General features: G+C 54.4%; 3 protein-coding genes across 3 annotated transcripts in view; 2 read left to right on the plus strand and 1 right to left on the minus strand.

Moving 5' to 3' along the window:
- DNAH17 (dynein axonemal heavy chain 17) overlaps nucleotides 1–6,854 on the plus strand; it is a 32,124-nt gene extending 25,270 nt beyond the window's left edge. Inside the window, exons 68-80 of the mRNA XM_066200196.1 lie at nucleotides 123–293; nucleotides 451–573; nucleotides 714–907; nucleotides 1,017–1,165; nucleotides 1,291–1,418; nucleotides 1,688–1,915; nucleotides 2,418–2,609; nucleotides 3,182–3,361; nucleotides 3,665–3,847; nucleotides 4,521–4,703; nucleotides 4,889–5,032; nucleotides 5,518–5,743; nucleotides 6,444–6,854. Coding sequence (XP_066056293.1) covers nucleotides 123–293; nucleotides 451–573; nucleotides 714–907; nucleotides 1,017–1,165; nucleotides 1,291–1,418; nucleotides 1,688–1,915; nucleotides 2,418–2,609; nucleotides 3,182–3,361; nucleotides 3,665–3,847; nucleotides 4,521–4,703; nucleotides 4,889–5,032; nucleotides 5,518–5,743; nucleotides 6,444–6,691 — 2,349 coding nt within the window. The 3' untranslated portion in view covers nucleotides 6,692–6,854. The remainder of the gene's footprint in view (nucleotides 1–122; nucleotides 294–450; nucleotides 574–713; nucleotides 908–1,016; nucleotides 1,166–1,290; nucleotides 1,419–1,687; nucleotides 1,916–2,417; nucleotides 2,610–3,181; nucleotides 3,362–3,664; nucleotides 3,848–4,520; nucleotides 4,704–4,888; nucleotides 5,033–5,517; nucleotides 5,744–6,443) is intronic.
- PGS1 (phosphatidylglycerophosphate synthase 1) lies at nucleotides 6,248–22,301 on the minus strand. The gene is made up of 10 exons (XM_066200197.1): nucleotides 22,141–22,301; nucleotides 18,251–18,440; nucleotides 17,817–17,894; nucleotides 16,814–16,913; nucleotides 15,961–16,150; nucleotides 15,459–15,637; nucleotides 14,033–14,566; nucleotides 10,525–10,673; nucleotides 8,332–8,489; nucleotides 6,248–6,625 (listed from the first exon to the last, which is right to left on the minus strand). The coding sequence occupies exons 1-9, from the start codon at nucleotides 22,299–22,301 to the stop codon at nucleotides 8,370–8,372; spliced, it is 1,701 nt and encodes a 566-aa protein (XP_066056294.1). The 3' UTR covers nucleotides 6,248–6,625; nucleotides 8,332–8,369.
- A 1,496-nt stretch (nucleotides 22,302–23,797) lies between these two features.
- On the plus strand, nucleotides 23,798–26,288 carry SOCS3 (suppressor of cytokine signaling 3). The gene is made up of 2 exons (XM_066200300.1): nucleotides 23,798–23,887; nucleotides 24,457–26,288. The coding sequence occupies exon 2, from the start codon at nucleotides 24,524–24,526 to the stop codon at nucleotides 25,151–25,153; it is 630 nt and encodes a 209-aa protein (XP_066056397.1). The 5' UTR covers nucleotides 23,798–23,887; nucleotides 24,457–24,523; the 3' UTR covers nucleotides 25,154–26,288.
- Nucleotides 26,289–27,112: the final 824 nt, after the last annotated feature.

Here is a 27,112-nt window from a genome sequence, read left to right on the forward strand (position 1 = left end):
GGGTCAGAGATGTCTGTGGGTAGGACAGAGTTGGGGGAGCATGGAGATTCAGTGTTCCAACTTTCATGCTGCTGACAAGATCCCAGCAGCCACGTGCTGATGCCTGTTGGGATCTTCCTCAGGCCTTCAATGGGGTCTTTGAGAAAGCCATCCAACGTGCCATCCCCAGCGAGGATACCAGGCAAAGGGTGATCAACCTGACGGACCAGATCACCTACTCGGTCTATGTGTACACTGCACAGGGCCTCTTTGAGAGAGACAAACTCATCTTCCTGGCCCAGGTTGCCTTTCAGGTAATCCCTGCAAATGTCTAAGGCTCCTGCTGTACAACAGGCATTCACATGGCTTGTTCTCCTACTCTGGTGCTGCTGTGGATGCTCAGAGCCTCTCACTCCTCAGAGTGGGGCTGTGGGTGTTGGCTGGCTGTGACGCTGCACTCCCAACTTTTAGGTCCTGGCCCTCAAGAAAGAAGTGAACCCAGCAGAGCTGGACTTTCTCCTGCGCTTCCCTTCCAAGACTGGTGTCACGTCCCCCGTGGACTTCCTGCAGCACCAGGGCTGGGGTGCAGTCAAGGTAGGTCTGTGCAGTCACCTACTGTGCTAAGGAAATGCCAGCACAGCTCCTAGTGCAGTGGGTCCAGGATCACCTGCAGGGGGTCCCTGAGGATGAGCAGAGCCCAGGAGTGATTTAGTCCTCCTCTGTGGGACCTGAAGGCACTTTCAGAAATGGAAGAGTTCAGCAGCCTGGAGAATGACATCGAGAGCTCAGCAAAGCGATGGAAAAGGTTTGTGGAGATGGAGGCACCAGAGAACGAGGTGTTCCCCATGGACTGGAAGAACAAGTCAGCCCTGCAGAAGCTGTGTGTGCTGCGGTGCCTGCGCCCTGACAGGATGACCTATGCCATCAGGTATCTGGTGCCCAGCACAGGGCTCTCCTGCAAGAGCCTCAGAGTGTCACCACTCCAGCTGCAACCAGTGACTGTTCCCATCACACAGGATAGTTCTATTTTTCTGTAGGAATTTTGTGGAAGAGAAGATGGGAAGCAAGTATGTAAAAGGAAGGAGCATTGATCTCTCTGAGGTGTACAAGGAGAGCAGCCCCTCTGCGCCCCTGTTCTTCATCCTCTCCCCTGGTGTTGACCCTCTGAAGGACGTGGAGGCACTGGGTGAGGCATTGCACACCCCAGACAGGCACCAGCCCCGCTGGCCATGAGCTGCTGCGGGGCCGAGCAGCCAGAACCGTGTGGCCCCAGCTCAGTATGGATACTGACAGCAGGCATTCCCATCCCAGGCACCCGACTGGGTTTCACCATTGAAAACGGGAAGATCCACAATGTATCACTGGGGCAAGGCCAGGAGGTTGTGGCAGAGCACGCCATGGAGGTGGCAGCTGCAGAAGGCCACTGGGTCATCCTGCAGGTGGGTGGGGGCAGTGGGGCGCACCACAGGGTGCACAGCTCTGACGGCAGCCGGGCACACCAGGCCACAGAGTCCTGCCAGCCTCCGGGCACACCGTGCATGGTCACCCCACTGGCGATGGCAGTGACACTGCCGGGGCTAGCTGGCTGTACCCAGCCCAAGCGCCGCCGTGTTGTACTGCACGTTCCCCCTGTGGAGCCGCAGTAGGAATTGGGGGGACAGGGGTGGGGGAAGTGGGATTCACAAGGTCCAGAGAGGTTTTTTTGCAGAACATCCACCTAGTGGCCCGCTGGCTGGACACGCTGGAGAAGCTGGTGGAGCACCACAGTGAAGAGAGCCATCCCGAGTACCGACTGTTCATGAGCGCCGAGCCAGCCCCCACCCCCGAGGCGCACATCATCCCGCAGGGGCTGCTGGACAACTCCATCAAGATCACCAGCGAGCCGCCGACAGGCATGCGAGCCAACCTGCACGGAGCCCTCGACCTCTTCTCCCAGGTACCCCCTGTGCCACCCCGGGGCCATTCCGGTCAGCAGGTACGGCTCCTCCCCTCCCAGGCTTCCACAGGCTGAGCACCTCGGCTGTGTCACCGCTGCCAGGGACACTGCACCCGGAGCCAGCCCTCGCCAGCACATCCTCCTGGAGTGCCCAGAGTCCCCCCTCTGGCAGGGGTTTAGGGGTAACCAGAGCTGCCCGAGGGTTTCCAACACAAGGAAGTGCCAGGTCGCCAGTGCCTTTCCTGGGGCTGAACCTGGAGCTGCTGCAGCTTTCCCATGAACAAGCTGCCTCAGCTGTCAGCAGGGCATTGGGGTGTGAACCCCTAATTCCTTCATACACAAATGAGTGTAAAAATTACCAACGAGCAAACCATTAAAATACACTTGTATACCTTTTTTTCCTAATGAACACTTTCAGTTCTCTTTTACCTATGAATGTTCTTCACTAGAGGCATCTGATAGCAGTATCCAGCTTCAGCCCACCCTCACTGTTCCTCCGCAGGAAACACTGGAGCAGTGCAGCAAAGAAAACGAGTTCAGGTGCATCCTGTTTGCACTTTGCTACTTCCATGCAGCGGTGGCCGAGCGGCGCAGGTTCGGTACCCAGGGCTGGAACAGGTCGTATCCCTTCAACAACGGCGACCTGACCGTCTCCGTGAACGTCCTGCACAACTACCTGGAGGCCAACCCCAAGGTGAGGGAGAACAGGGTGACTGCTTCTCAGCAGAGCACATGCTGCAACAATTGGCCTTTCTTAGAACATTCAGTTTGCAGCACAAACGCCGTCTCATGAAGAAGCCCAGGGCCAGGAGCAGCTCCTCCCCTGCTACCTGCACACTCAGGCAGGGGAAGGGGATGAGTACTCGGCCTGACTGAGCTGGGTGGAAAAGGCATCAGGCCCCAGCCAGGGCAAGTGGCTGCCCTGGCCCATGTGCCTGCCCCAACCCATGCCTTGGTGATTGGTGGGTGGTTCCACCTAAAAGGGAAAGCCTGCCCCAAGAATGCAGGTACAGTGAGCAGGACTGAAGTCTCACCTTTAGACCTGCCCACACAGACGGGATCAGTGCTGGCTGGTAAAAAGATAGGATTCAAACCACAGATGGCTGTGTTCATACTGGGACAAGGAGAAATCTGTGGGTGATCAAAAGAAACCCCTCTTCCCAAGCCTCTGTGGGTCCAGGAACTGTCACCTCCCTGCACAGGTCAATCTGGAGCCATCCCTCTGTGGTTGCACGGGAAAGTCCCAGCTTGAGCCTCTCCCTGCAGGTGCCGTGGGACGACCTCCGGTACCTCTTTGGTGAGATCATGTACGGGGGGCACATCACTGATGACTGGGACCGCCGGCTGTGCCGCACATACCTGAGCGAGTATGTCCAGCCCGAGATGCTGGATGGGGAGGTGGCCCTGGCTCCAGGCTTTATGATCCCTCCCCGCATGGATTACGAGGTAAGAAACACTGCAATTTGCTGTAGAAAACCCCTGCTTGGGATAAATGTGCATGAGTCCACATTCCCTCTCGCTCACCAAGAGGAATGGAGGGAGAGAGTGTCAATCCCTGGGAATGTGCAGAATTGCTGCAAAAGTAATTCCTGTGGTTGAGGTGGAAAAACTTGGTTGAGACGCAAGTTTAAAAAGAGCCTCAGGGCACTGGGGCACGTGCTGCGAAGGGTCCAGAGAGTGGTGGCGGGTTTCCAGGGAACTTTGGGCTCCTTTGCCTGTGCTTCCAAGCTAATGCTGCCCCTGACTCAGGCCTACCACCAGTACATCGATGACAACCTGCCAGCAGAGAGCCCCCACCTGTATGGCCTGCACCCCAACGCAGAGATGGGTTTCCTGACCGTCACCTCGGACAGGCTCTTCCGCACAGTGCTGGAGCTGCAGCCCAAGGAATCCGAGGCTGCCGGGGGCGCAGGTACCTCCCAAGAGGAACAGGCAAGTCAAGTCTTGTCTCTTTATGGTAGAAATTAACTGATTTTTTTGTTAAGGTGGGGGGAAGTAATTGGGGGGGGGGGGGGGAGGAACCTCTTAAGGGTTGCAATTGAGAGGCTAGAGAGGGAAGACAAGGCCTGGAGACAACTGAGAGAGCAAGGCCCCAGAGCAGTAAGGAAGGGATGGCAGAGGGAGGTGATTCCAGCCCAGCCACGCTGTGGTCATCAGGCCAGGGATGGTGGCACACAGCACAGAGGCAGCACAGTCAGGAACCTCATGCCCTGATGGGGCCAAGATGCAGCAGCACTGGCAACATGTAGCCTACCTGCGGCTCCTCAGCAGGTGGAGCTGGCTGAGGAACCTTCAGTCATGAGAGCAACTACTAAAAACAAAGATTTAAAATTTTTTTTTAAAAAAATTTTCTTTCTGACTGCCTGGACTTTATACTTGAATTTCACAACCTCCATGGCCTCAGGTCTCTTACCTTGGTTATCAAAAAAGAACTACAGCTTTTTAAGACCCAAGAGCAGTTAGTAACAGAACAGAGCATTAGTAACAGAGGAGGAGATAGAAAGAAACACCAGGGCAGAAAAAGAAAAAACCTTACCAACTTAATTAAATGGGACCTGCAGCATTTTTCTCTGGGCAATAGCAGTATATGGCATTCTCATTTCAGGTGAAGTCAGTCCTGGATGAAATCCTTGGGCAGCTGCCAGACCCCTTCAACATGGAGGATATGATGTCAAAGGCAAAGGAAAAAAACCCATACACTGTTGTAGCCCTCCAGGAATGTGAAAGGATGAACATCCTGACCAATGAGATCAGGCGCTCGCTGAAGGAGCTGGACCTGGGACTGCAGGTACACAGCAGGCAGCTGCCTGGATCATCTCCCAGTATTTCCAAAGCACTCCCTGCCTTTGCTGCTGCTCTCACCCATCAAGCTGTGCCAGGTGCAGCTGGGCAGCCCCAGCCTTCTGCTTCCTGAGCCCACAGACATCCCTCAGGCTGCAGGTGACACTGCCTGGACTTCTCTCTTTTTCAAAGGGAGAGCTGACGATAACATCTGAGATGGAAGAGCTGGGAAATGCTCTCTTCTATGACAGTGTTCCAGAATCATGGACACGTTATGCCTATCCCTCCCTCCTCAGCTTGGCAACCTGGTATGCAGACCTGCTCCAGCGGATCAGGGTGAGCAGAGTGTGTGTGACAGTCAGAGCTTGGGGTGCCCCAGGACTCTTCCCACCAGTGCACTGGTTTATTGGTAACTGGTTTATTTCTTGGTATCAATTTAACCAGCTTGAAATACCTGAAAAGGGCTGTTACTCCAGGAATGGGGGCACAAGTCTGACCAGGGTTCCCATTACAGTGCATCCCTGTAGCAAGAGAGCATCAGCTTGCCCCCAATACAATCCTATATGTCCCATAAAAAAAATAAATAAAACTGGCTTTGTAAAAGAATAGCAGTATTTTCTGTACTATGAATTCAGGGTTTCAGCTTCATTGCTGCAGGGGAATCTGCTGTTTATTCCTTCCACACCACCTCCAGCCAGTCCCCACTCTGCAAGTTCAGCTGAAGCTTGGGTTATGCAGGGCAAAGCATCAGCTCTGTCCCAGTGTCCCGCATCTCACAGCACATCCTCCACCCTAAAGGACTTTGCTGGTTTATTTTCCAGGAACTGGAAGTCTGGGCAACAGATTTTGTGCTGCCTGCAACAGTGTGGCTGGCAGGATTCTTCAACCCGCAGTCCTTCCTCACAGCCATCATGCAGTCCACAGCCAGGAAAAAGCAGTGGCCACTGGATAAGATGTGTCTGGCAGTGGATGTGACCAAGAAGACCCGCGAGGAGATAACATTTCCCCCTAGAGAAGGCTCCTACGTGCACGGGCTGTTTATGGAAGGTAAAAACTGCATTTCTGAGATGTTTCAGACATGGAGCAGGCTCAGCTCAGCCCTTCTCCCTCGTGCAGCCAAGCAGTGTCAGCAGTTGCTGGCTGGTCTGGTCTGCCCCACGCTGGTGGCAGCTCAGAGCTGGGAGCCCTGGGTCAACCTGGGTCCAGGCTCAGCCGCCAGCTGAGGGCAGCACTGCCCAGATCACACAGCCTTTCCAAACCCAAAATTTGTGTTTTAGCAATTCAGGCTCCAGCTCATGAATCCCAGGGCTCCTGGAGCTACAGGGCTCTAGTGAATATATATGTCACATTCTCATCTGATGCTCAAGTAAGACAAATTGAGAAACTTAAATCCACAATTACTGCTAATGAGAGGGAAGGAGGCAGTTCAGCAGAGCAGCTGAGAGATCCACTTAGACAAAAGCAAAGAGGGATATCACGTGGGGCAGCACGTGATAGATCCCACCACAGCCAGTTCACCTTAACCTCTGCGATTCCCATATAAACACGTGCTGAAGGGAGGGGTGGGGACAGAATTTATTCAGACATCCCACACACACAGTAAGGCAAATGCAGTCCTGGGTCACAGTGAGATGAGAAGACGTCAGACCTAACCACCACTGAGGCACTCTACCCAACCTTAGCCCGTCAGTAGTCGTGAGGGAAGCCCCGGGAGGCTCGGGGTCCCAGAGGGTGTGTCACGCCGCAGGCGCGCGCTGGGACGTGCAGTCGGGGTCGATCGCGGAGGCGCGGATGAAGGAGCTGACCCCCGTGATGCCGGTGATCCTGCTCAGAGCCGTCCCCGTGGACCGCATGGACACCACCAACGTCTACGAGTGCCCCGTCTACAAGACTCGGATGCGAGGGCCCACCTACGTCTGGACCTTCAACCTGAAGACAAAAGAAAAAGCTGCCAAGTGGGTCCTGGCTGGTGTGGCTCTGCTCCTAGAGGCCTAGATTTTAATGACAGTGGAAAACAGCAATATTTTTACTTGTAAAAACCTCTGAGTTGTGTAACTCGGTCTATGTTTGATTGTACCAGAACCGTATTTGCAAAGTATCAATAAAAGCAGTGCTGGAAGCGTTGCCATGTGGAGCCTGCTCTCGCAGCACACGGGGTTCTCAGGGCGGATACTGGTTTTCCACTGGTGGTTTCTGACGTGGCGCTGGTGGGGAGCCAGACCACCGTGGGAAGCCAGACAGAACAACTGCACACAAGTGCCTGACTCCTTTCTCTCTTCTGGCTCTCCATCTTCCCACAGCTCTTTGTGTGATGGCTCAGTGTGAACTGAGCAGAAACTCCTCACGCTCCTGCATGAGCATATGGGTCTGGCTGGAGCAGACAGGAGAAGAAATGTGCACATTTGGTCCAGCTCACCCACACCCAACCTGCACAGCCCAGAGAAGATCCAGCTGCAAACAGGTTCCTCTCTGAAGTATGTTATTTCTATTTCTAGGGTACAGAAAATAGCCCTTCATTCACAACAAATAATTTGTGTCAGCAGTAACACACATTAAGGTGAGTGGGTCTGCTAAGGCTGGTCCCTTTGGCATAAAACAATTCACCAAAACCCCACCCTGTGAAATACCTGAACTATTCGTTCTACAATACAGTTACCTCAAACTTCCTTCACAACTCAAGTCAGACAAGCCCCAAGGGCAAGGGAGCACCTCATTTCTTTATAGAGCAGCAGTATTTATAATCAGTTACAACTGAGTTTCACACACCATCAGCTTTTTTTAGGTGCCAGAAATCCTGTTTGTGCCACTGCCAGATTTGAAACCCTTGCTCACACCCTACCCTGCACCCCCACACCTTTTTACCTGGCTTCCCAACACTTTCTCTGCAGGATGTTATGGTTCAAGCCTCCTACTTCCAGCAAGTAACATCCCAAACCCACACCAACACCAAAAGTTTTCTCCTGCCCTTTCACAACTCATGAAAGACACTTGTAAGATATCTGAATGTGAAGGAGCCAGGCAAACCCTGCTGAGGGGGAGGCCACAGTCAGGTAAGTAAAAGGGATATGGGCACACATAGAGCAGTGCCAACTGCACAGACTGTGCATGGCACAGGAACAGGCAAGAGTGATGTCCTGAAGCTCACAAGGGCTCAGCCATGGGGCAGTGGAACCAACAGGAACCTCAGGACACCACAAAACAGCAAAACAAAACCAACTGCCCCTGTTAACCAACACTACAGGGGCAAAGCAAAGCGCTGACTGGATACAAAGATAAAAACACTTCAAGTATTCCAGCAATGCTTTCTATTGGCTGGTCAAGATAATACAAACAGTCTCTCTCTGCGAAACTCTGAAAGGGACATTTCAGAAATGGGAGTTTTACTTCCATGTGTGGAAAATACCACTGTATGGGTTCTCTGTCAGTGGCCCTTCCAAAAATTCTAGGAGACAAAACCCAGTCAGGACCTGAGCACTGATCCCAGTCCATGGCAGCCAGTACCCCAGAGGAATAGAGAAGTGCCTGGTTTTCCCCACATCATCTGCATATCCATCATCTTTCCTTTCATGACAGAGCACTTCAGCTATTCACTGCAGTCAGTGCAGTATAATTCCCCATAATGGCAGCAAACTCACCCAAAGCATTTTCTTCTTTCAAAAGAACTTTTCTTCTTTCAAAAGAAATTCTTGATCAGAGGTGTCACCAGCTTCACCCACAGTTTCACGTAACGATTTGGCTGCTCAAAAGTTGATGTTGAGACCACACCTGAGCAGAGGTAAAGCTGCTCTTGCTCCTGAACAGGGAAAGAAACATCATCTCAGTAAATCCCAAGTATTAAATTATATAATGGCCTTTCAGAGAAGCAAATTCTCAGAACAAGCTGACCAGAGATCTTGCCACAAGTATGCACCCATTTCTCCTCAAGAATTTGCAATTTAAACTCTACAGAGAACAAGGGTAGAGGCTTTTGCCTTTTTATGCCCCACAGTTGCATGAGCTTCAGTTTCAGAAAACTCCTCAAGGCCAGGCTGTAATTGCCAGAAAAGGAAACCTCACCAAAGCTCCTGGGACCGGCTTACGTGGCTCTTTCTAGACACAGCTTGGGCGCCGCGTTTGCAGATGAATGTGCAGCCGTGATCTCAGCTGAATTACCAGAAACACTCGGGCCCCCACGGCGTGCACCCAGCTGCCGGGGCAGGAAACGCACCACCCTGCTGATAACATGCTCACAGCACGTGAGAGCGGCACTCTGCTCACAGGTAAGTGGGAGTTTTTAGCATGAACAGTCAGGTTTCAGGATCTGCAGGCAAACAAGGAGCAGAACAGCTCCTGGAAGTTTGTTCATCATTTTTTTTTTTTTTTAAATGAAGCTGTCACAAACAGCAGAAAATACTCCATGCTATTTAAATACAGGGTAGAATGGGGAAGCAGGAACCAGGTACTGGAAAGTAACACCAAAAAGATGAAACAAAACATTAATCTGTCAATTCACTCTAATTTGAGAGCCCCCAAATGCCCCAAGAGCTATAGTCAGTCCTGCTGTGAGGATTCTGCTCCATGACCATTCAATATGGTAAGATCTGAGCACTAGAGGCAAGGCCAGTTCCCTGAATCAATCTCAGTTCATTCACAGAAGCATCCAAAGGCACCCAGAGCACTCACATTTCTTCCCAAATCTCAGCACACATTTTTAAAATGGAACTGAACATTACATAGGCAAAGTGATTTCATGGCAGCATCCCAGGAATGGATTAAGTCTTCTAAAAAAGACCACAGAAAGTAAACACCCAGCCCATCTCAGAATCGGCTTCCAGCAATCGGGAATGGTTTAAAGCCCTTTGAATGAGATCACTGCAGCCCTGTGTGAGAAAATTCCTTTGTGTCACATTTCCATTGATTTTCCCCTTCCATTAGAAACAAGCAGAGGCAAGATATGAATTGAAATACTCAAGCAACTCTTCCAGTAATAGAATTGTTTTTGATTAGATACACTCTGACTCATCTCAGGGAAGAGCCCTGATGCAAGAGGGCAATTCCCATTGATCTTGCAGACAACTCTGCCAGCACCTGCCTCACACAGGGCATTTCTGAGGTCTCCAAGTCACACAGAAGTACCAAAGTGATCTGTTTTGAAACAGAACACTGCAGGAGAAATGACTTGGGACAGTCAGTCCCAGCAGAAGATTCAGCCAAGACAGCTGGAGAACCAGGCAGGATTTGGAGCAGCAGCACAACCGCTGAGCATTCCAAGCTGCCTAATTAAAACAAAAACAGCACAGAAAAACCCTGGGACATTGAATAGCAAACCACTTAAAAACATTTGTGTCAAGATTATGTAATGTCATATTATTATTCAAGATCAGGATTTTGTCACAGAACTTCATGGGCATCCCAGCCAGTCCAGAAGCCCTCTTCCAGTCCAAGCTCAGACATTCCAAGGGCCCAGCCTCATCACCCCAGAACCCACCATGCCCTGGGCAATGCCCAAATGCTGGGGTTAAGGCTCAGAGGTGCAGCGTGGCTGGTGAGCAGAGGAGACTGCAGGTCCTCCAAACGCCGTGTGCACATCCAGCCCTGAGCACTCCCGGTACCCGGGGTCACTGGGGACACACATTCCTTCCCGTTATGGCCTCATTTCCCAGCACTGGGTACTTGCAGCAGGCAGCTCATCAATAGTCACTTCACTGACAGCTCCTCAGGACTCCCCATGCTCCAGCAGCTTTTGAGTTATTGTAGCTGGAGGTTTTTATTGCCACTGCGTCATCAGCATTCCCCATGTGACCCTGAAGTGCAACATCCCCACCACAGCCCCAGAATGCGCTGCTTACCTGATGGAGCTGCTGCTGCAAGGCTTTATTTTCTGTCACTATCGCAACCTGAGCTTCCAAGTCGCGATGAACTGATCGATATCCAAAATTTGGAGAGCCAATCAGGGTCAGGCAGGGCAGGTCGCTCCCTGCCAGGTACAGCCAGAGGCCTGCAGGAAAAATGAGGAAGAGAGGAAGCCTGACAGACAAGGGAATGGCCAGAGCTCACATGGTCCCCTCACTCAGAGCAAATTAAACATGGATTTCAGATTCTGTACAGGACCTGGAGAGCAGAGAGCAGCCCAGCAGGGCTGTGCTGCTGTGTGTGACTCACAGGGTGCCCTGGCACAGCCCAAATCAGTGTTCTGACTGGGAGTGCAGCATTCCCAGTGCACCCCAGGAACACACTGCCCCAAAACAACCCAGAGCAAGTCCTGCCACTGCATTAGAGGCTGTTTAGCACCACAGTGAACTCAGAAACACTGAGAGAAGACAAACAGGTTTTCAGTGAAGGAAACAGCTCCAGGCAGCCAGGTTAGGTCAGTCCAGCCTGTCCCAGGGCCAGGGACCAACCCCCATCCCGGGATCATGACACGAAGAGGCATCTCCCAGCTCTAGCACGTGAATTCACGTGCCACAGTGAAGAGACACAGAAGTGCAAATTATTTCACTCTCTCACTTCCAGAGGAGCCAGCAGGGATGAGATCAGACTCTTGCCAGGGCACCTGGACCTCACTGCCACTCACCACCACAGCTCCCACAGCTCTGCCAGCACACAGAGCAGGCGGGGCAGAGCCCAGGACAGGTTTTCAAGGGAAGGATGAAAACCTCACATTATTCTCAAGCACACCACTGCAGCAGGGCAAGAAGGAACAGCCACAAGAGAGTCAGGACTGCTGCCAAGGAGAGGCTGTGTGGCCACTCTGCACAAATGGAGCCAGAAAGCCTTTGCTCTTCTCAGCAGAGCCCTGGGTGAGTCCCTGGTAGAGGCTTATCCCCATGGCTGGTCACACACAGACTGCAACAAAGAACCCGTAGCATAAAAACCACCTCAGCCTTAAAATAGCAGCAGGTTTCCCAACTCAGCCCCAGAGCAGTTCCAAGAATGCCTTGAGTAAGATGCTGCCGATTCACTGCCAGTTCCTGTAACCTCCTCCCCGCCCCCACAGGCCACACTCACAGAGCTGGCACTGCCTTAATGCTGTGGCACCTCCAGCCCTCGCAGGCTCACCCTACCACAGCGGGGCTGGACAGCCCACCACGGGCTCTGGGAGACACAGGAAAGCATCCACATGGCACAGAGTTTTGTCACGTTCTGCCACCAAACAGGACCTTGCCAGGGGCCGTCTGGTGCCAGACCAGACAAAGGCTGGAATTCTGCCCAGGCAGCAGCCATGAGGAACAGCTTCCTTGCCTTCCCAAGTGTCCTATGGCAGTCCCACAGCCTTTACAGGTCTCTGGTTTCATGGCCATCTGGCAGGATCTGCTCAAACAGTGACTCACCTTCCAGCAAGGGGAAGCGCAGCTTCCCAGCGCCAGTCAATAGCAGTAACAGGGTTTATCTAGCAGCACACAGCTGCCTGCCCAGCACCCTGCCACCAGAACTTGCCTGGAAAGGACCCTGTTCCCAGAGGATGTACCCGTGTCACCCCCAACACCACAGCCAGGAAGGTGCAGGGATGCTTTGGGATGCCATACCAGGACAGCTGCTGGCAGTCCTGCTCACTCATGCACCCCAACTGTGCAGCGCCCTGCTACACCTGCATGGTGCTGAATGCACCCAGGAGAGACATCCCTGGGAGCACCACTTGACACTGTGCCTGGAGATACAAACATTTTAAGGAGAGAGGGAGGGGCATGCAGGACAGCCCCAGTGTTTGGGGTATGACAGTGAGATCCCACACAAGACTACAGGGTGTCTCCTGTCTCAGCCCAGAGAGGAAGCACCAACAGGCACTATTTGTGCTGGGAATCTCATGTCCTCAGTCAGGAGCTAGGCTCCATGTGCTCCTTGTGCACATGCCCTTCACATCTCCATGGCTTCCTCCCTTCCCTCTTCTGTCCTTGTCCTCTCTGCCACACCACGTGACTCCTGCAGAAGGAAACGAGGTGAATCCAACGTGTGCCAAGGGCAGAGCATGCCAGAGGAGGAGCTGCACGCTGATCCTCCCAGCACTCTGAAAGGGAATGGAAACAAGGCAGCAAATGTCTCCAACTGTTCCTCCTGCTAGGCACGGGAGCTGCTGAACTCCAAGCCCTGCATCCCTCTCCACGCAAACACCACAGAGCAGAGAGCCCAAAGCACTGTCCCCCGAGGCCCAGCTGGCCCCAACAGGACCAATGACCATCTGCACTTCGGTAGCTGGGAAAAGCAGCCCTTCTTTCTGGTCTCAATTTATGCCAAACCACATCCCACTGGGAGTTAGCAGTGCTTAACAAAGGCAGAACCTGGGAACCACTGATTGCTCAAGCACGTGCATCCTGAAAGACACAGAACACCCCAGGCAGGCAGGGACCTCCCTGGAGCTGCCCTGTGTGAGATAAGGGTTTTCCCTGCACTCCTGACTGCGCTGCGGAGGGGCACCCTGAGATCTGCTTGTCATTTCAACACAGAGGCAGCCAGTAGCACCCAGGGATTTTCAACAGTCGAGAGAAGGCCGACTCTGCAGCTTTCCCTTCCCACCACCTCTAAGCCTCCCTCTGAGCACTCCTGCAAGAAGCAGGGAGATGGAGCCATTCCCACTAACAGCTCTCTTCAAAACAGGAACGGCCAGAGGCCCAGTGCTCCAATCACAGCCCAAACACTCCTGGAGAATCACAGCTGGAGCACGGTGCTGAGCCTGTGGGAGCTGGGCATGGTATATCCAGCAGGAATCCAGGGTCTCCCAGAGAAGACCTTGAGTGCAGCATTCATTAATTCATTGCATGATAGACCATATTCCTTCCTCAGCCCTTGCCCTCTGCCTGCCCTGACTCCCATAAGCACACACTGCAGCTCCTCACACACTGCATCCCCTGTGAGCTGTGAACAGGAGCTGGTGCAAATCCCACAATACTCATGTTGTCCCCAAACAGACCTGCTGCTGCGAAGGCCCAGGGAGTAGCTCCCCTCTGGCACCTGCCCCAGATACTGCTGCAGGGTCCCCAGCAAAGTCAGCACTCCTTCCTGCTGAAACCAGCCCAGGGGATACAAGAAACTGCACCACAGCACTGACTGCATCATAAACGCATCCAGATGCTTCCTTTCCTTCACATCATGTTTCTCATCCAGGCAGTGCTTCTGTGCCACCACAGGGACAGCTCTCACACCATCCCCATGACTGTATCAAACGAGAAATTCAAAGGCAAGGTGTCCCCCAAGTGATCCAAACCCTCCAAGTTTACACGACCAAGTTGTTCGAACCTTGGAGGAGTGTTTTGAAGGTTAAGCCCAGACTGGCACCCAGCCAGCCCCTTTACTCCTTTCGCAATCCAAAGGCACAACTCTCACACATCTCTGAACAAGACTCCTTGGGATAAGGGCTCTTACCTTTGGCATGGAACGTCCACCCAGCGCGGAAGTACTCCTGGAGCTGCACCCTCTCCTGCTGCTGCAGGTAGCAGACCTCACTGTAAAACTGACGTTCAATGTAAACGTAGGCAGCAGGGATGGCACCTGCCACCCCTTTGGCACCAAAAAACCCATTGACCTCTGGGGAGGCCAGGAGGATCTGGTACTCAGCCCTTGTGCCCAGGATGAGGTCCATGTAGGCCTGTGTCAAGTTGAAGTAGCCAGTGGTGAGGTATATCCTGGCATCCCGCTCAGCCTCTGTCAGCAGTGTCTCTGTGACCATCTCGTCTATTTGAATCCCAAAAGGTTTCATTTGGATTAAGGGATAGATCCAGGTGTCAGGTTCTGGTTTCAGATCCCCCGATGCTTGAGAGCCTTGCTGGGATAAGAGGGAGCTGCCTGGCTGGCTGCTGTGGAAAGTCTTTGCATGAAGCAGCTCTTGCCGTGTCCGGGCAGAGTTGATGACCTCCATGACCCTCCGGTTGGCAATCTCGCAGTAAGCCACTTTGTCTCCTGCAGGGAAAGTCAGAGAGATGCTGTCTGGGATCCACAGGCACAGAGCTACATGTCCTCTATTACACACTTACTGACAGGACATGGATACAGGAACAAACAGGAGTCAACACAGAGTGCACATGACTCTGTCTTAAGGCCCAAACCAGCTGTTTCAAGACCAGCAGAGCTACATTGCAGAAGAGAAATGCTCAGCAACTGGCAGCAGCCTGAAAAATCCTCTGAGAAAAGAAAGGACGAGGGCAAGGCTACACTGACAACCAAGACTGAGCTGGAACACACAAATAAATCCCCACCCCCAGCCTGAACTTACATCACCCAGCCGTGCAAGGCCAGGACAAAAACTGATGACGCAATCAGCCTGGCACATCACTGCCCTTCTCTGCCCAATTTTACGCTTGTTCCCAGTCTTCCTGAACTGATTCCCATTTGATTCCCAGAACCAACTCTACTACAAGAGATTAATTACCAACAATAGCAGTGCATTCATAAACCTTTCAGAAAACGCACACCCAGAGCACCTGGAATTGCAGCTGCTAATATCAGAAAAACTTCTCAAAGGACTGAAGTTCTTTTTTTAAGGCCAAAAGCAGCACATTTATGAGGCAGCACTGAAACGGCTGCAGAGTTATTTCCAACCCCTGCATGCCCTGCCAAATTAGCCTGTGACAGCCACTGTGCTGGGAAAACTCCAACAGACCCAGTCCTGAAACTCAAGCAATCTTGATTTTAATACTGTACAGCACCAAACAGGACACCCCACAGTCTGAACAATGGTCAGACACCCAGCTATTCCCACATGGATGGAGTCTCTAAGTCATCCTTAAACCCTGGCCGTCACTCCTCTCCTCTGGATCCCATCCCCCAACCAGGTGAGATAACTCTCTCCTACCTTGGTATGGGTGTACCATTCCCTCCATCATCTGGACTGTATCATCCTGCTGTAACTGCAGGGACACATCTCCAATCGCGTCCACGAGCTCCGTGAAGAAGTCCGCGATCTCGGGAGAGTCCCGCAGCAAGACGTAGCGGTCCTGACGATTGGTGAAGTACAGATCACTCAGGTTTGCGCTGAAGAGAAAGGGAAGAGACAGGTTTGGAGCACAAGATTCTCAACCTCCCAGCCCAGGCTACAGGCCTCACTCTGGGATAGCTGCACTAAAGTACAAACTGGCCACTTCCTTTGGAATCTCAAAATATTATTCCCTTTAAGAAAGACACACACTTTCATCCAAGAACCTCATGTGCAGGAACGTGGTTGCTCTCCCATCTCAGAAGAGCATTGACAGGATCATGATGGAGTCCAGATGTTCAGACAACTCTGGCAGCACAGACAACCTGCCCCAAAGCCCAGCCAAAGGATCTGCACCAAGGCTGGAGGCAGCAGGACTCACCCGCTCAGGATCACATTGTCATCAAAGAGATAGACCTTGATGTGCTGCAGCCCAATGGTCTCATTGAAACGCTCTGGAATCAGGAGCCGGAGAAGCCCACGCAGGTTTGGAGTGTGGAAGAGGGACACGCGGACTTGCTCGGGAAACCGCTGCAGCAATGGGATCAGCATTGTTCGGGAATTCTTCCTGCCTGGGAGACAAAGGGAGCTTCACACAAAGATCACGCAGACAGGACACAACATGATGCAGCTCTTCAGCTGGTTACAGGGTGAGTGCCCCTCCCATCCACTGCCACTTCACATGTTTTCCTTTTTTCTTTGTTTTTTTGTTTGTTTGTTTGTTTTTAATTTAAATCACTTTCATTTGCACTATGTCAATATTGAAACCGACATCCAGAATCAGCCACAGGGCAGGTCTGACACTTTTCAAGCTTCTTAGCCAAGCCTGACTAGCACTGGTAACACATCTGCAAGAGTCACTGCAGATGACCACAGGTTCCTGATTCAGTGTGCTGCTGCTTCCAACAATTCCCATTTTCTTTTCAAAATGAAAATGTAACTGAGCATGATGGGTAAGGCCAAATACCCTAAAAAATGAACCAACCAAGACTACAGAAGTTGCACAGAATAGTTTCGCCCTTCTTGCTCCTACCATCTACTTTTGGAAGAAGAGCTGCTCAGCTTGAAGATCTTCTGGGAATATGCAGCTCTGGAATAAAAAAGGCCAGTCCTGAAGGGTGCATGCTTTAAGCAAGTAGGTGCAATTGGCCAAGATATCCACTCTGAAAAGAACTGTCTCTCAAGCCTAACAGTAAAATCAGGCTCTTAAAAAAGCAATGAACAGCAATTCCTACCCCGGGAACCCCTGGTGTAGTCGAGGAGAATGGAAACTCTGAGGTCAGGTGAGCCTTTTGCTTGCAGTGATTTCTCCAGTGTTTCTTCTAAGCAATACACCTGCAGAGAGAGTTCTCTCCTCATTACAAAAGCAAATACACTTTCCAAGGGAAGTGCTCAGCAGCAGGAGACTGTGGCCAAGACAGCTCCCACACCCTTGTGCCAAGTACAGCCAGCTCAGCCTTCGCATCTGCCAGCCTGGCAGCCTCCATCAGCCTAAAGCCGCAGATCAAAGGGCCTCAGTTTTCCATGTCCACATTCTTCAGGTCTCACAAGAGCAATTAATGTTGGCAGAAAAAGTCCCAATATCATTCCCAGTGTTAGCAGAAAAAGTCCCAATATCAAATCACAGACTTGCATCACCAAAGACATACGATGGAAGGAATTCACTGCAGTTTAGTTCTTTAACTACAAGGTAGTTTGTCACATGGAAATTCAAATCCTATGTGCAAGCCCAGACAAAGCTGGGCACAAATACTATGCAGGCTCCATTCACCTTTACCCTGCCAGGGCATTTGCTTCCTAACATCAGAACCTGACCAAGACCAGCCTTCTACCTAAAGCCCTTGGGCAAAAATGCTTTTGTTTCCAGAGGAAAGAACAAAAAAAGTCAAACACCATGAAGCAAAGCTGACCTCGGTCTCAAATGCAGAAAACCAATCCTTCATCTGTGTCCTGCACCAGGAGCACCAAACACAGCACTACACACCTACAGCTCAAATCCCATTCAAGAAAAATGCAAGGAAAAAATAGATTCCCATGACCTGAGTTTTACAAAGGCCCCCCTGAGCACCCTGAACACCAGGCCAGTCCCTTCTGACAGGTCCAGGCTAGCTATCCCCTGAAGAAGTGCAGCAGTTTCCTGGCTCTATACCAGACCTAAACCAGAAGAACCACGTACCTCCCTTCCACATCCCTCCATGGCATTCCCTTCCCAGCCTTCCCAAACCCTTCCACACTCACCAGCTCCTGCTCAAGGAGTCCTGTTCCCAGGTACAGTGAGGCCATCACCACCCGCTGCTTGGCTGCTTTTATCTGCACCTGGGAGCAGCAAAAAAACAGTTCAATTTCACACAGGGTGTCTGGTCCTGAGGAGCCATCAGCCCAGACCTGGCAGGCTGGGAGGATGCCTTCAGCCACATTTCTGCACTTCCTCTTTTTAGGGAGGAAAGGGTAACACATGGAGAGTGGCAATATAAAACATATGGAGCTCTGCAGAGCCACAGCAGCACTACTGCTGCATCTAAAATTCAAGGAAGAAACTAATGCTTTCTGGGAAACTGAAGAACAGACTCCCTGCAGCTAAAGCTATTCCATACGAGAGCAGTTACCAGGCAGCAGCTGCAAAACTGGGATTGTACCAAAACCATTCCCACAACTTGGAGCCCACACCTTACCTTCAGGAGTTCGTAGAATTCTGCCGGGGATGAAAGTACCTTGACGTGCGAGCTGGAGATCCCAAACTCTGGGACCAAATTCCTGATCCACTGGAATCTGTGTGCTCCTTCTGGACAGAGGGAACATGGTGGGGCTGTGATCACTGGAACAGGAGGGGTGAGTAGTGGGGCTAGAAGGAGCCATGATGATCTGTGCAAAGAAAGATGGAGAAATTCTTTACAGTGAAACCTTTGCTTCCCAGAAAGACTCCAAGCAGGTAAAGGAAGAGCTGCAGCCAGGGCAAATATATGGATGGCAGGGATCCACAATGGCAAGAATGCCTTTCCCTTTCCATAATCTCATCTAGATCACCAAAGCCAAATGCAGAAACAGAGAAACACAGGCAAAATGTGGGAGAACAGAGCTGAACATCACCAGCTCCTTCCCTGAGCTGGCATGGAGATGAGGGGAAACAATTCCTTCATTAGGACATCATGGGAGGGGAAGGAGGCCAGGAGCTGCAGAAAATGAGAGTGGGGATGCTCATGTGTCTGGCAGTGCTGGGGTGGTACCACCTGTACCTGTAACCAGCCACCTCTGAATTATCTCCATCACACACACATCAGCTTGGCCACAGCCAACATTCCCTTCATGTCGAGCTTTGTTCTCAGCTGGGCTGAAGTCGTTCACATTTCAGGTTTAAAGATCATGCTGCTTTAAAGAGAAAAATGCCTCCATCCCTCAACCTTATCCAAAAATAGATGTACGGCACACAAGGTGGCCAAGTGCAAGCCCCAGCAAAGGCAGAGCAGCCACACCCCAAGAATGACCCACAGAAGGAGTGACTATGTCCCGGCAGGAATGTGCCAAGAGCCACAACAGGGATCCATCCCTCTCTAGCAATGCCACTGGCACTCCGCAGAAGTACACGAGAGGGTCACAACTTCCCCTGCAAACCTCACAAAAGCTGTGAGGGAAACATCAGGAAACTCATTCTTAAAAAAGAAATTTCAGAAGGAATTTAATTTCTTTGAAGTCACTTTGGGAAGAAACCAGCTTACTACCAGCATCAAGCAGCGGGTGACAGGAAGCAAGCAGGAACTTCTCCTCTCCGAGGTTTCACACATGCAAATTCATCCAGTCATAGAATAACCCCCGGCAGGAGTCTGTTCGCATGACAAAACCACATTTCAGCACAATTAGCAGCAGCAGCTCCCATGAGATCCAGGAATCCATGAGCAAGGGACTGAAATGCATCTCTGAACCTGACACAAACCGTTCCAGTCTGCAAACCCCACTCATGGGAGTTGGGCTTCTTGGGATGGAACCGGGGTGGCTGGTCTTACCCTGAGGGCCACCAGGTCCTCGAGCCAGCAGGCAGCCACCAACCATCCTGTGGCCCATCCTGAAGATTCCACCGTCACCACACACCAAGAGGAAACTTGATTGCAACCTTTACCAGAATTTGTTACGAGGAACTTTTGGCTTTTTACCACAATCCAGAGCCCAAATGAACACAGATTCCAGGAAGATGATTTCACTCATCTGGTTCATGATACAACCCTGGATCTTCACAAGGTTTCCAAACATCCTTACAAGGAAGCCAGTTCATAGTGGCGTTTCCTGTAATTTCCAAAATCCACGAGTTTGTCACTGACTGTTCATGAACACCAAAATCTGAGTCAGTCAGTGCAGGAATTCCTGGGATGGCGGGTTTTAACAGATCATGTGAACTGGGCTCAGCCTGAATACCCAGAAGTGACAGAGATCACCAGCACAGGCTTTTAAGAACAATGCAAATATCCCCTAAAAGGTGCAGAAAAAAATTAAAGCAGAACAGAAACACAAGAAATACCACTTTTCAGGCACATTCTCATCTAAGTGTCTACAGAACCTGAGCACAACCTTCATACACCTTTGTTCACCTCAAGCCTCACAGGCCACACATTGAGAGCAGATTCCCACTGTTCCATCTCTGCAAGGGAGCATGGCATACAGAGCCACAGGAATTCACACTGGATCCAAAAGCACAGGGTTTTAAAAACCACTGAATGCGCAGCCCACAGAGCAGTGGCATAGCTGGGCTCTAACCCAGCCCCACAGGTCACAAACAGCATCCTCTGGAATTATTCCCAGGGAGAAAGCAGTGGCAAATTTTATGTATTTTACAATAACAATCAACAGAGATTAATACTGTCCTCCTTATCTCATTGGCCAACCCAGCTACACTTCCAGAAGCCAGACCAGTGCTCAAGCCTACACTTTCCAGAAACATGATTCCCAGAAGCCGTTTTCTGGCAAGGACTGTTGGAATTGTGAGTCCAGCTACACCTGCTTCCCTGCCTGTGGCCCTGCACCTGCCTGCCTGGAGCCAGGAGCAGCTCCAAGGGTAGCTCTGAAGGCTGCAGGCAGCAATGGGTTGAGCTTGGAGCCTCTGGACTGACTGGAACATCTGGAGGAACATCAACCTGCTGCACCAGTACTGTTTGGTTTGATTCAGATTAATTCTGTATAGGTCAATTTATTCCCACTAATTGCATCCTCCAGATTTTTCACTAAGTAATTTATAGCGTGCCAACACTGCTTGATCTTTCAACACAGTACTGAAATTTACACCTTATTCAGCATTGAGAACCTATGGCTTTTAGAATTATCAAAGAAATCCGTATTTTGCTCCAGCCACAGAGCCACCGGCACAGCTGGAGAGTTGGCTCCCGGAGCAGCAGCTTCCACCCACCAGTGACTGACATCAGCTCAGTGACTACCCAAGTACAACCAATCCTTGCAACCATGCACACACAACTACCAGAAACCATGTAACATTATGAAGAAATCATCAAAATTCCACACTATGACAAATCGGGTTTCAGAGGAACAGAAAATGAACTATGGGGGAGCCCTTTCCACGTACTTCACATCACTGAGTTAACCAGAAAGAGAAAACGGAATCAAGAGGAATCACCTCAGACCCCTTCTGAATAAAAAGTCGACACTGAATAGAAACATCGGATTTTTTGGGGTTTGCTCTATTTCTTAAAATGTAGGTTTGGCACAGAAACTCTTATTCACTGTAAAACCTCATCTTCAGAGCCAGAGGTGAAGTGAAACTGCAGGACGCAATGCTGTCCTTTCACTCACACACACACACACACACGGGGGGGGGGGGATCTACAGTTCTGCTCTTTGAACTCAGTGATAGCTTTCCAGGGCTCAGCCTAATTTACCTACCCCAAAAAACACTGATGAGACCAAAAGATTACGTGTGGAAAGAATCTCCTTGGTGCGAACAAGAACACAGAGCAGACTGATGACCCACCTCCTCCAGGACCGCGGTGACAGCCGCTGTTTGGTGGCTGCCGCCGGCCACTGTCAGGGGTGACAGGCAGCGGTCACTGCCGCCGGGCAGAGCGCGCCCTGCCCTCATGTCTCTCTGCCCGGCGCAGAGGGCACCGACACCCGTTTCGGCCCCATCCCGCGGGGGCATCTCGCCCTCCGCGACCACCCGGCCGGGCGGACCGTGCCCGGCACCCGAACCCGGCCGGGGCCGCCCCGAGGGCTGAGCTGCACCTGTGACAGCCCAGGGGCACTCGGCGCCTGCTGACAGTGGGAGGCAAGGAAATGGGAAAAGAAGGGGAAATAACGCTCAGCTGTTGTCCTGAGAGCGATGGGACAGTGGGGCGAGCTACACGGGTCTGCGAGAGCAGAGCCGAACCAGACTCCGACCGCGGCCTGGGGGTACTGGGCCGCCCCTTTACCCCTACGCAGCTTTTCCAAGGGGCCGGGCCAGGCTGGAAAGGGGAAGCGGCGAGCGGGGGATGCCCCGGTAACGCGACACCGACTGCGGGGGCGGCCGAGGGCTCCCGCTGCCTCCCAGCCCCGGGGAGCCGGCGGGATCCCGGCCGGTCCTTACCTGCGGGCGCGGCGGTCGCGACCGCGGGAGAGGCGGTCGGAGAGGCGGCCGAGCAGCGCGGCCAGGCCGAGGCGGCCCCGCGGCAGCCAGGCCGAGAGCCGCCGCCAGAGCGCCGCGCCGCCCGCCGCCATCGCCCGCTCCTTCCGCTTCCGCGCTGCCATGGCGACACCGCCTTCCGCTTCCGCGCCCGCCGCTGCCCGCGCCTTCCGCAGCGCCCGCCCCGCCCGGGCCCGGCCCGCGCCTCCCGGCGCCCCCGGGCCGGGCGCACGGGGCGGCCGCCGTGCCCCGCCGTCCGCCCGGCCTGCGAGCGCGGAGTCCGCCGAGGGCCGGGAAGGGTCCCGGAGGAGCTCAGGAAGGGCTCGTTGTCCGACGGGGCCGGGCCGGGGCTCCCCTGGTCCCACACACGCGGAGCCAGATCGCCTGCCCGGCAATGTCACCCCCCCAGTGTCTCTTCTCCCCCTGGGGCGAGCCCCGGCGTAGCCTAACAGCTCCGAAGGGACGTACACGGCTTTTGCCCGCGGCAGAACCAGCCTTGGCCGCCCCGCCGGGCGAGGGGGCGTCCGGGTACCGCGGGTCCCCACGCCAGGTCCCGACACATAGAGCGGGTCCCGCCGGGGAGCCCCGGAGCCGCGTCGTGCCCGTCCCGTCCCTCCCCCGCCATCCCCTGCCCGCCCCCGGCAGCGCTCCGGGGCTCGTTTGCATTTCAGAGCAGCCGGTTCGCCGGCGCTGATTCCCAGAACTGCCGCACTGGGTTGGTCTCTGCCGGGCAGCGGCCGCTCCTCCGGGGCAAATTAAACTGTTTAAAATAAACCCACGGACAGAGCTCGGGTTGTGTGCGAGCTCGGAACCAACAACTGCCAAACGGATGGGAAGGGGAGCTCCGGCGCCGCTCCTCCCGCCGAGCACCGTTCCCACCGGGGCTCCAGCCGAGGGCCCGGGACGGAGCGGAGGGGTGAGGAACCCCCTCGGACAGAGCCCCGGGGAGCAGCCACGGGCAGGGGACCACTGCCCTGCCGGGCTCCTCACCACCCCACATGGCCCCGCACACCGGCCAAAGCACGGAGCGTCCCGGGGCTCCTGGAGCCACAGCCACCACACGCGGGGCTCGAACAGCTGCAGAGCCGGGAGCCCCCGCACAGCCCCGGGTGCGGATTCCCCCTTGTCTCCAGACCGAGGGTACCCCGCGGGTCCCCCAGGAGGCGCGGCCGGGGCTGGCGGCAGCCTTGCACGTTGGCTTAGGAAATCACGACTGGAAACGTGGGAGCGGCAGCCCCCGCTCCGGTGTTCCCCCCCGGTGTACCCCCCCGGTGTTCCCCCAGTCAGCCGAGCCCAAACTCCTCGTCAGGGCGGGCCCACGCCCCGGCTGCCCCAGCAGAGGCGGGGGACGGCGAGGGCCCCCGGGGGGGCCGGACCGGGGCTCTCGGTTCTCTGCAGGCCGAGGGGCGGGGGCAGCCGCCTTGCCCAGAATGGGCTGTCGGGGCCGGGGCCGGAGCGGGAAGGGCCGGGGCTGGGGCCGGTGGGGCCAGGCCGGGGGCCCGGGGCTGGCAGAACAGAGGCTGGCGGGGCGCCGGGGGGCCGGGCCGGGCGGGGCGCGGGCGGTGCCGCCGCGTTACAAGAAGCCGCGCAGTTCCAGGAACCCGAGGGCGGGCGTTGCGCCTGCTATAAGAGGCCGCCCCGGGCCGCCTCGGCAGCTTCGCCGCCGCGCACCGGCCCCGCTCTGCCGCCAAGACCGGCTCCCGCGCCCCAGGTACGGCCGCGGGAGGGAGTCCCGGACAGCACGGGGGGATAGCCGCTGCTGCCGGGACCTTCGGGGGGGCGATCGCCGAGGACCAGGGATCCCGGTGCCGCACAGGGAAGGGGATCGTCAGCGGTGTTGGTGCCTCAGCGGGGCGATAACCGGTGGCCCGGGGTAACGATGTGTCCCCCGGAAGTGAGAGAGCAGGAGATCATCAGAAGCGGTGCTTGTAGAGAGGGGAGAGAGCGGGAGACCGTAGGTGTGCCGGTGCTCCCGGGAAAGAAGAGCTGGGAACGGGGGTGCCGGTACCGGTGCCGCGGAGGACTGTAGCCGGGAACGGGGGCTGCCGGTTCCCACGGAAAGGGAGAGCTAGGGATGGGTGCTGCCGGTTCCCGAGAAGAGAGAGCTGGGCAGGAGGCTGCTGATTTTTCTGGGAAATGAGAGCTGGGGAATGGGGTTGCCGGGGACCGGGAGCGCTCTTGCTCCGGGAGGATAACAGCCAGGGACCGGGGGCGCAGGTGTTCCCGGCAAGGGAGACTCGGAGTCCGGAGTGCCGGGGCTCACCGCTCTCTCTGCCGCAGGTGATGGTGTAGCAGCGGCTGCTGCTGGCAGCAGCATCCAGAGCACACGAAGCTGGCTCCCTGCGCCATGGTCACCCACAGCAAGTTCCCCGCCGCCGGGATGAGCCGCCCCCTGGACACCAGCCTGCGCCTCAAGACGTTCAGCTCCAAGAGCGAGTACCAGCTGGTGGTGAACACCGTACGCAAGCTGCAGGAGAGCGGCTTCTACTGGAGCACGGTGACAGGTGGTGAGGCCAACCTTCTGCTGAGCACCGAGCCGGCTGGCACCTTCCTCATCAGGGACAGCTCAGACCAGAGGCACTTCTTCACCCTCAGCGTCAAGACGGAGTCGGGCACCAAGAACCTGCGCATCCAGTGCGAGGGCGGCAGCTTCTCCCTGCAGAGTGATCCCCACAGCAGCCAGCCCGTGCCCCGCTTTGACTGCGTGCTCAAGCTGGTCCATCACTACATGCCACCCACACCCTGCGCCGTCCCTGAGCAGCCTGGAGGAGCCCTGCACCCCAAGCGCACCTACTACATCTACTCAGGCGGCGAGAAGATCCCCCTGGTGCTGAGCCGCCCGCTCTCCTCTAGTGTCTCCACCTTGCAGCACCTCTGCCGCAAGACTGTCAACGGGCACCTGGACTCCTATGAGAAGATGACTCAGCTGCCTGCCCCCATCAAGGAGTTCCTGGACCAGTACGATGCCCCTCTCTAAGGAGCCAGTGAAGCAAGGTCACATGCTACAAGCACAAGTACAGGGGACAGGCACAATGCCCCACTGGCACAGGAGCTGGCAGGGCATGCCGAGCCTCTCCATCTGGGAAGGAGAGAGGGGGAACTGGGGTGAGCTGCCATGGGCTCAGGGCTGTGCCCAGCACAGCTGGGCACCCTCGGTGCTGGGGGGGACTCCTCAAGCAAGTGTGACACCTCCTCTCCGCAGGGGTTGGCTCCGACCAGACTGTGGATGTTACAGTGAACCCATTGGCAAAGCCCCTGTGGGCTTGGGCAGCCAGGACAGCTCCCAGAGCACGGGCGAACGTGTGCCCCGCCAGCCCCATCCTGGGGGTGTCCTGGCGGAGCCCCTTCCACCCTCAGAAATGGAAAGCACTGGAGCCCAGGAGTGCCTGATCACTTTTCCTCAGTTTTAAGGGGAAGGTGTTTTTTGCCCATACTGTACCTCTTGCTGCCTCCTTGTGGGTGAAAGCTCCTTTCACACCAAGCCCCAGACTAAGAGGTCAATGCCTTTACCCTGCGTTACCATTTTCCAGGGGACTAAGCCTTAATATCCTCTCTGCCCCGCGGTCTGGGTTAGTGCTCGTCAATTGGTGACGCTGTGCAGTGACGGTCCTGCTGATGAGCTGTGAAGCTGGAGGGGAAGCGTCGCGTCCCGATGCTGCTGAGCCCTACACAACCGCATCTGCAAGGATAACCCCGAGGACGCTGGGCCCTCACTCCCTACAGTCACACCTCTGCCCAGCCACTCCCACAGACCCCGGCTGTGCTGCCCTGCAGGGCACCAATCCCTGCAGGAACGCAGCAGGACAATCCCCTGGAGCGTGTCATCTCGTGAGTGCTTTTCTGCGTCCACCCAGAGAAGTGGTTGGGTTTTCTGGCTTTTTTTAATTTTTATTCTTATTTTTTTAAACGAAGGGATGTTTACAGGCCAACGTGAATCACTGTCTTTTATAAAGATTCCATCTTCACCTCCAGCCTTGAGGGCTGAGCAAAACAATGCTTGAAAATTCAACCAAAACCAAACTCAGATGAAACTTTGCACATATTTATATTTATATTCAGAAAGAAAATGTTTCCATAATTTATAATAAAGAGCACTATTTTTTAATGAAAAACATCAGATCTGGTTTGCTTTCTCTGTCGCACCCCTGAGGCCGCTTGGCCCCGGCACAATGCTGGGATGTGTTTACACCACGTAAGCACCGTTTCCTGGAGCCTCTGTCCGTGCCGGGTGATCCCGCCGCGGTGACTCAGCCCGGCGTGCGTAAGCTCTGCCCCAGCACTCAGGTATGTCTGAGCCCCGCGATGCCGCTCCGCCAGCCAGACCACCAGGATGGGATCTGCTCCCGGCTTGTGCGCATGGTGCAACCATGGGACAGCAGATATGGCCCTGGGCACAGGAGGGGCCGAGCTGGTGGCCAAGGCTGGCCTGTGGCACAGCCCCAGTGCAGTGCTCATGAAGGGCTGAGTGAGTCCTGCCTTCCCCCAGTCCTGTTTTGGCACATGCCAAGATGGGGAACTGCAGGAACAGGGCACTGAGAGGCATGGGTAGGAAAGGGTCTGCAGGTGCTCCCTCTGGGAGTGTAGTGGTCTCGGGCTAGGGGGTGCCAAGATACTGATCACACCCCCAGCACAGAGAGAAAAGCTCCGTGCTGTGCAAAAGCCCAGCCAGGCACAGATGCCTGAGGGAGAGGATTCAGTTCTCCTCAGGATGTCCTTGCCCTCAGAAGCACCTGTCTCCTGCTGCTAGGGGCATGAAGTAGGTGTGGGAATAAACCTGCATCTCCGTCTGGCTGGTGTGCAGTGCAGTGCCCGGCTGAAGAGCTGAATCAAGGGATGATCCCCTGAGAGCAGGTCAGCCCTCCAGGACTCCCCCAGAGCCCCTGTCTGTGAGGAGCAGGCTGTGCCCAGGTGCCTTGTGCCCAGGCCCCAGTCTGCA

The sequence above is a fragment of the Chamaea fasciata genome, unplaced genomic scaffold, assembly GCF_029207755.1.
Source record: "Chamaea fasciata isolate MVZ Bird 193981 ecotype frontalis unplaced genomic scaffold, bChaFas1.0.hap1 SCAF_19, whole genome shotgun sequence".
Classification (NCBI taxonomy): domain Eukaryota; kingdom Metazoa; phylum Chordata; class Aves; order Passeriformes; family Sylviidae; genus Chamaea; species Chamaea fasciata.

What these genes read in the sequence shown, in the direction of transcription:
- PGS1 (XM_066200197.1), bottom strand. Translation starts at nt 22,301, where the DNA reads ATGGCAGCGCGGAAGCGGAAGGAGCGGGCGATGGCGGCGGGCGGCGCG. An exon ending in GACTCCTTGAGCAGGAGCTG is followed by an intron (nt 16,914 to 17,816) that starts GTGAGTGTGGAA and finishes CTCTCTCTGCAG; the next exon opens with GTGTATTGCTTAGAAGAAAC. An exon ending in AATGGTACACCCATACCAAG is followed by an intron (nt 14,567 to 15,458) that starts GTAGGAGAGAGT and finishes CTTTCCCTGCAG; the next exon opens with GAGACAAAGTGGCTTACTGC.
- SOCS3 (XM_066200300.1), top strand. Translation starts at nt 24,524, where the DNA reads ATGGTCACCCACAGCAAGTTCCCCGCCGCCGGGATGAGCCGCCCCCTG.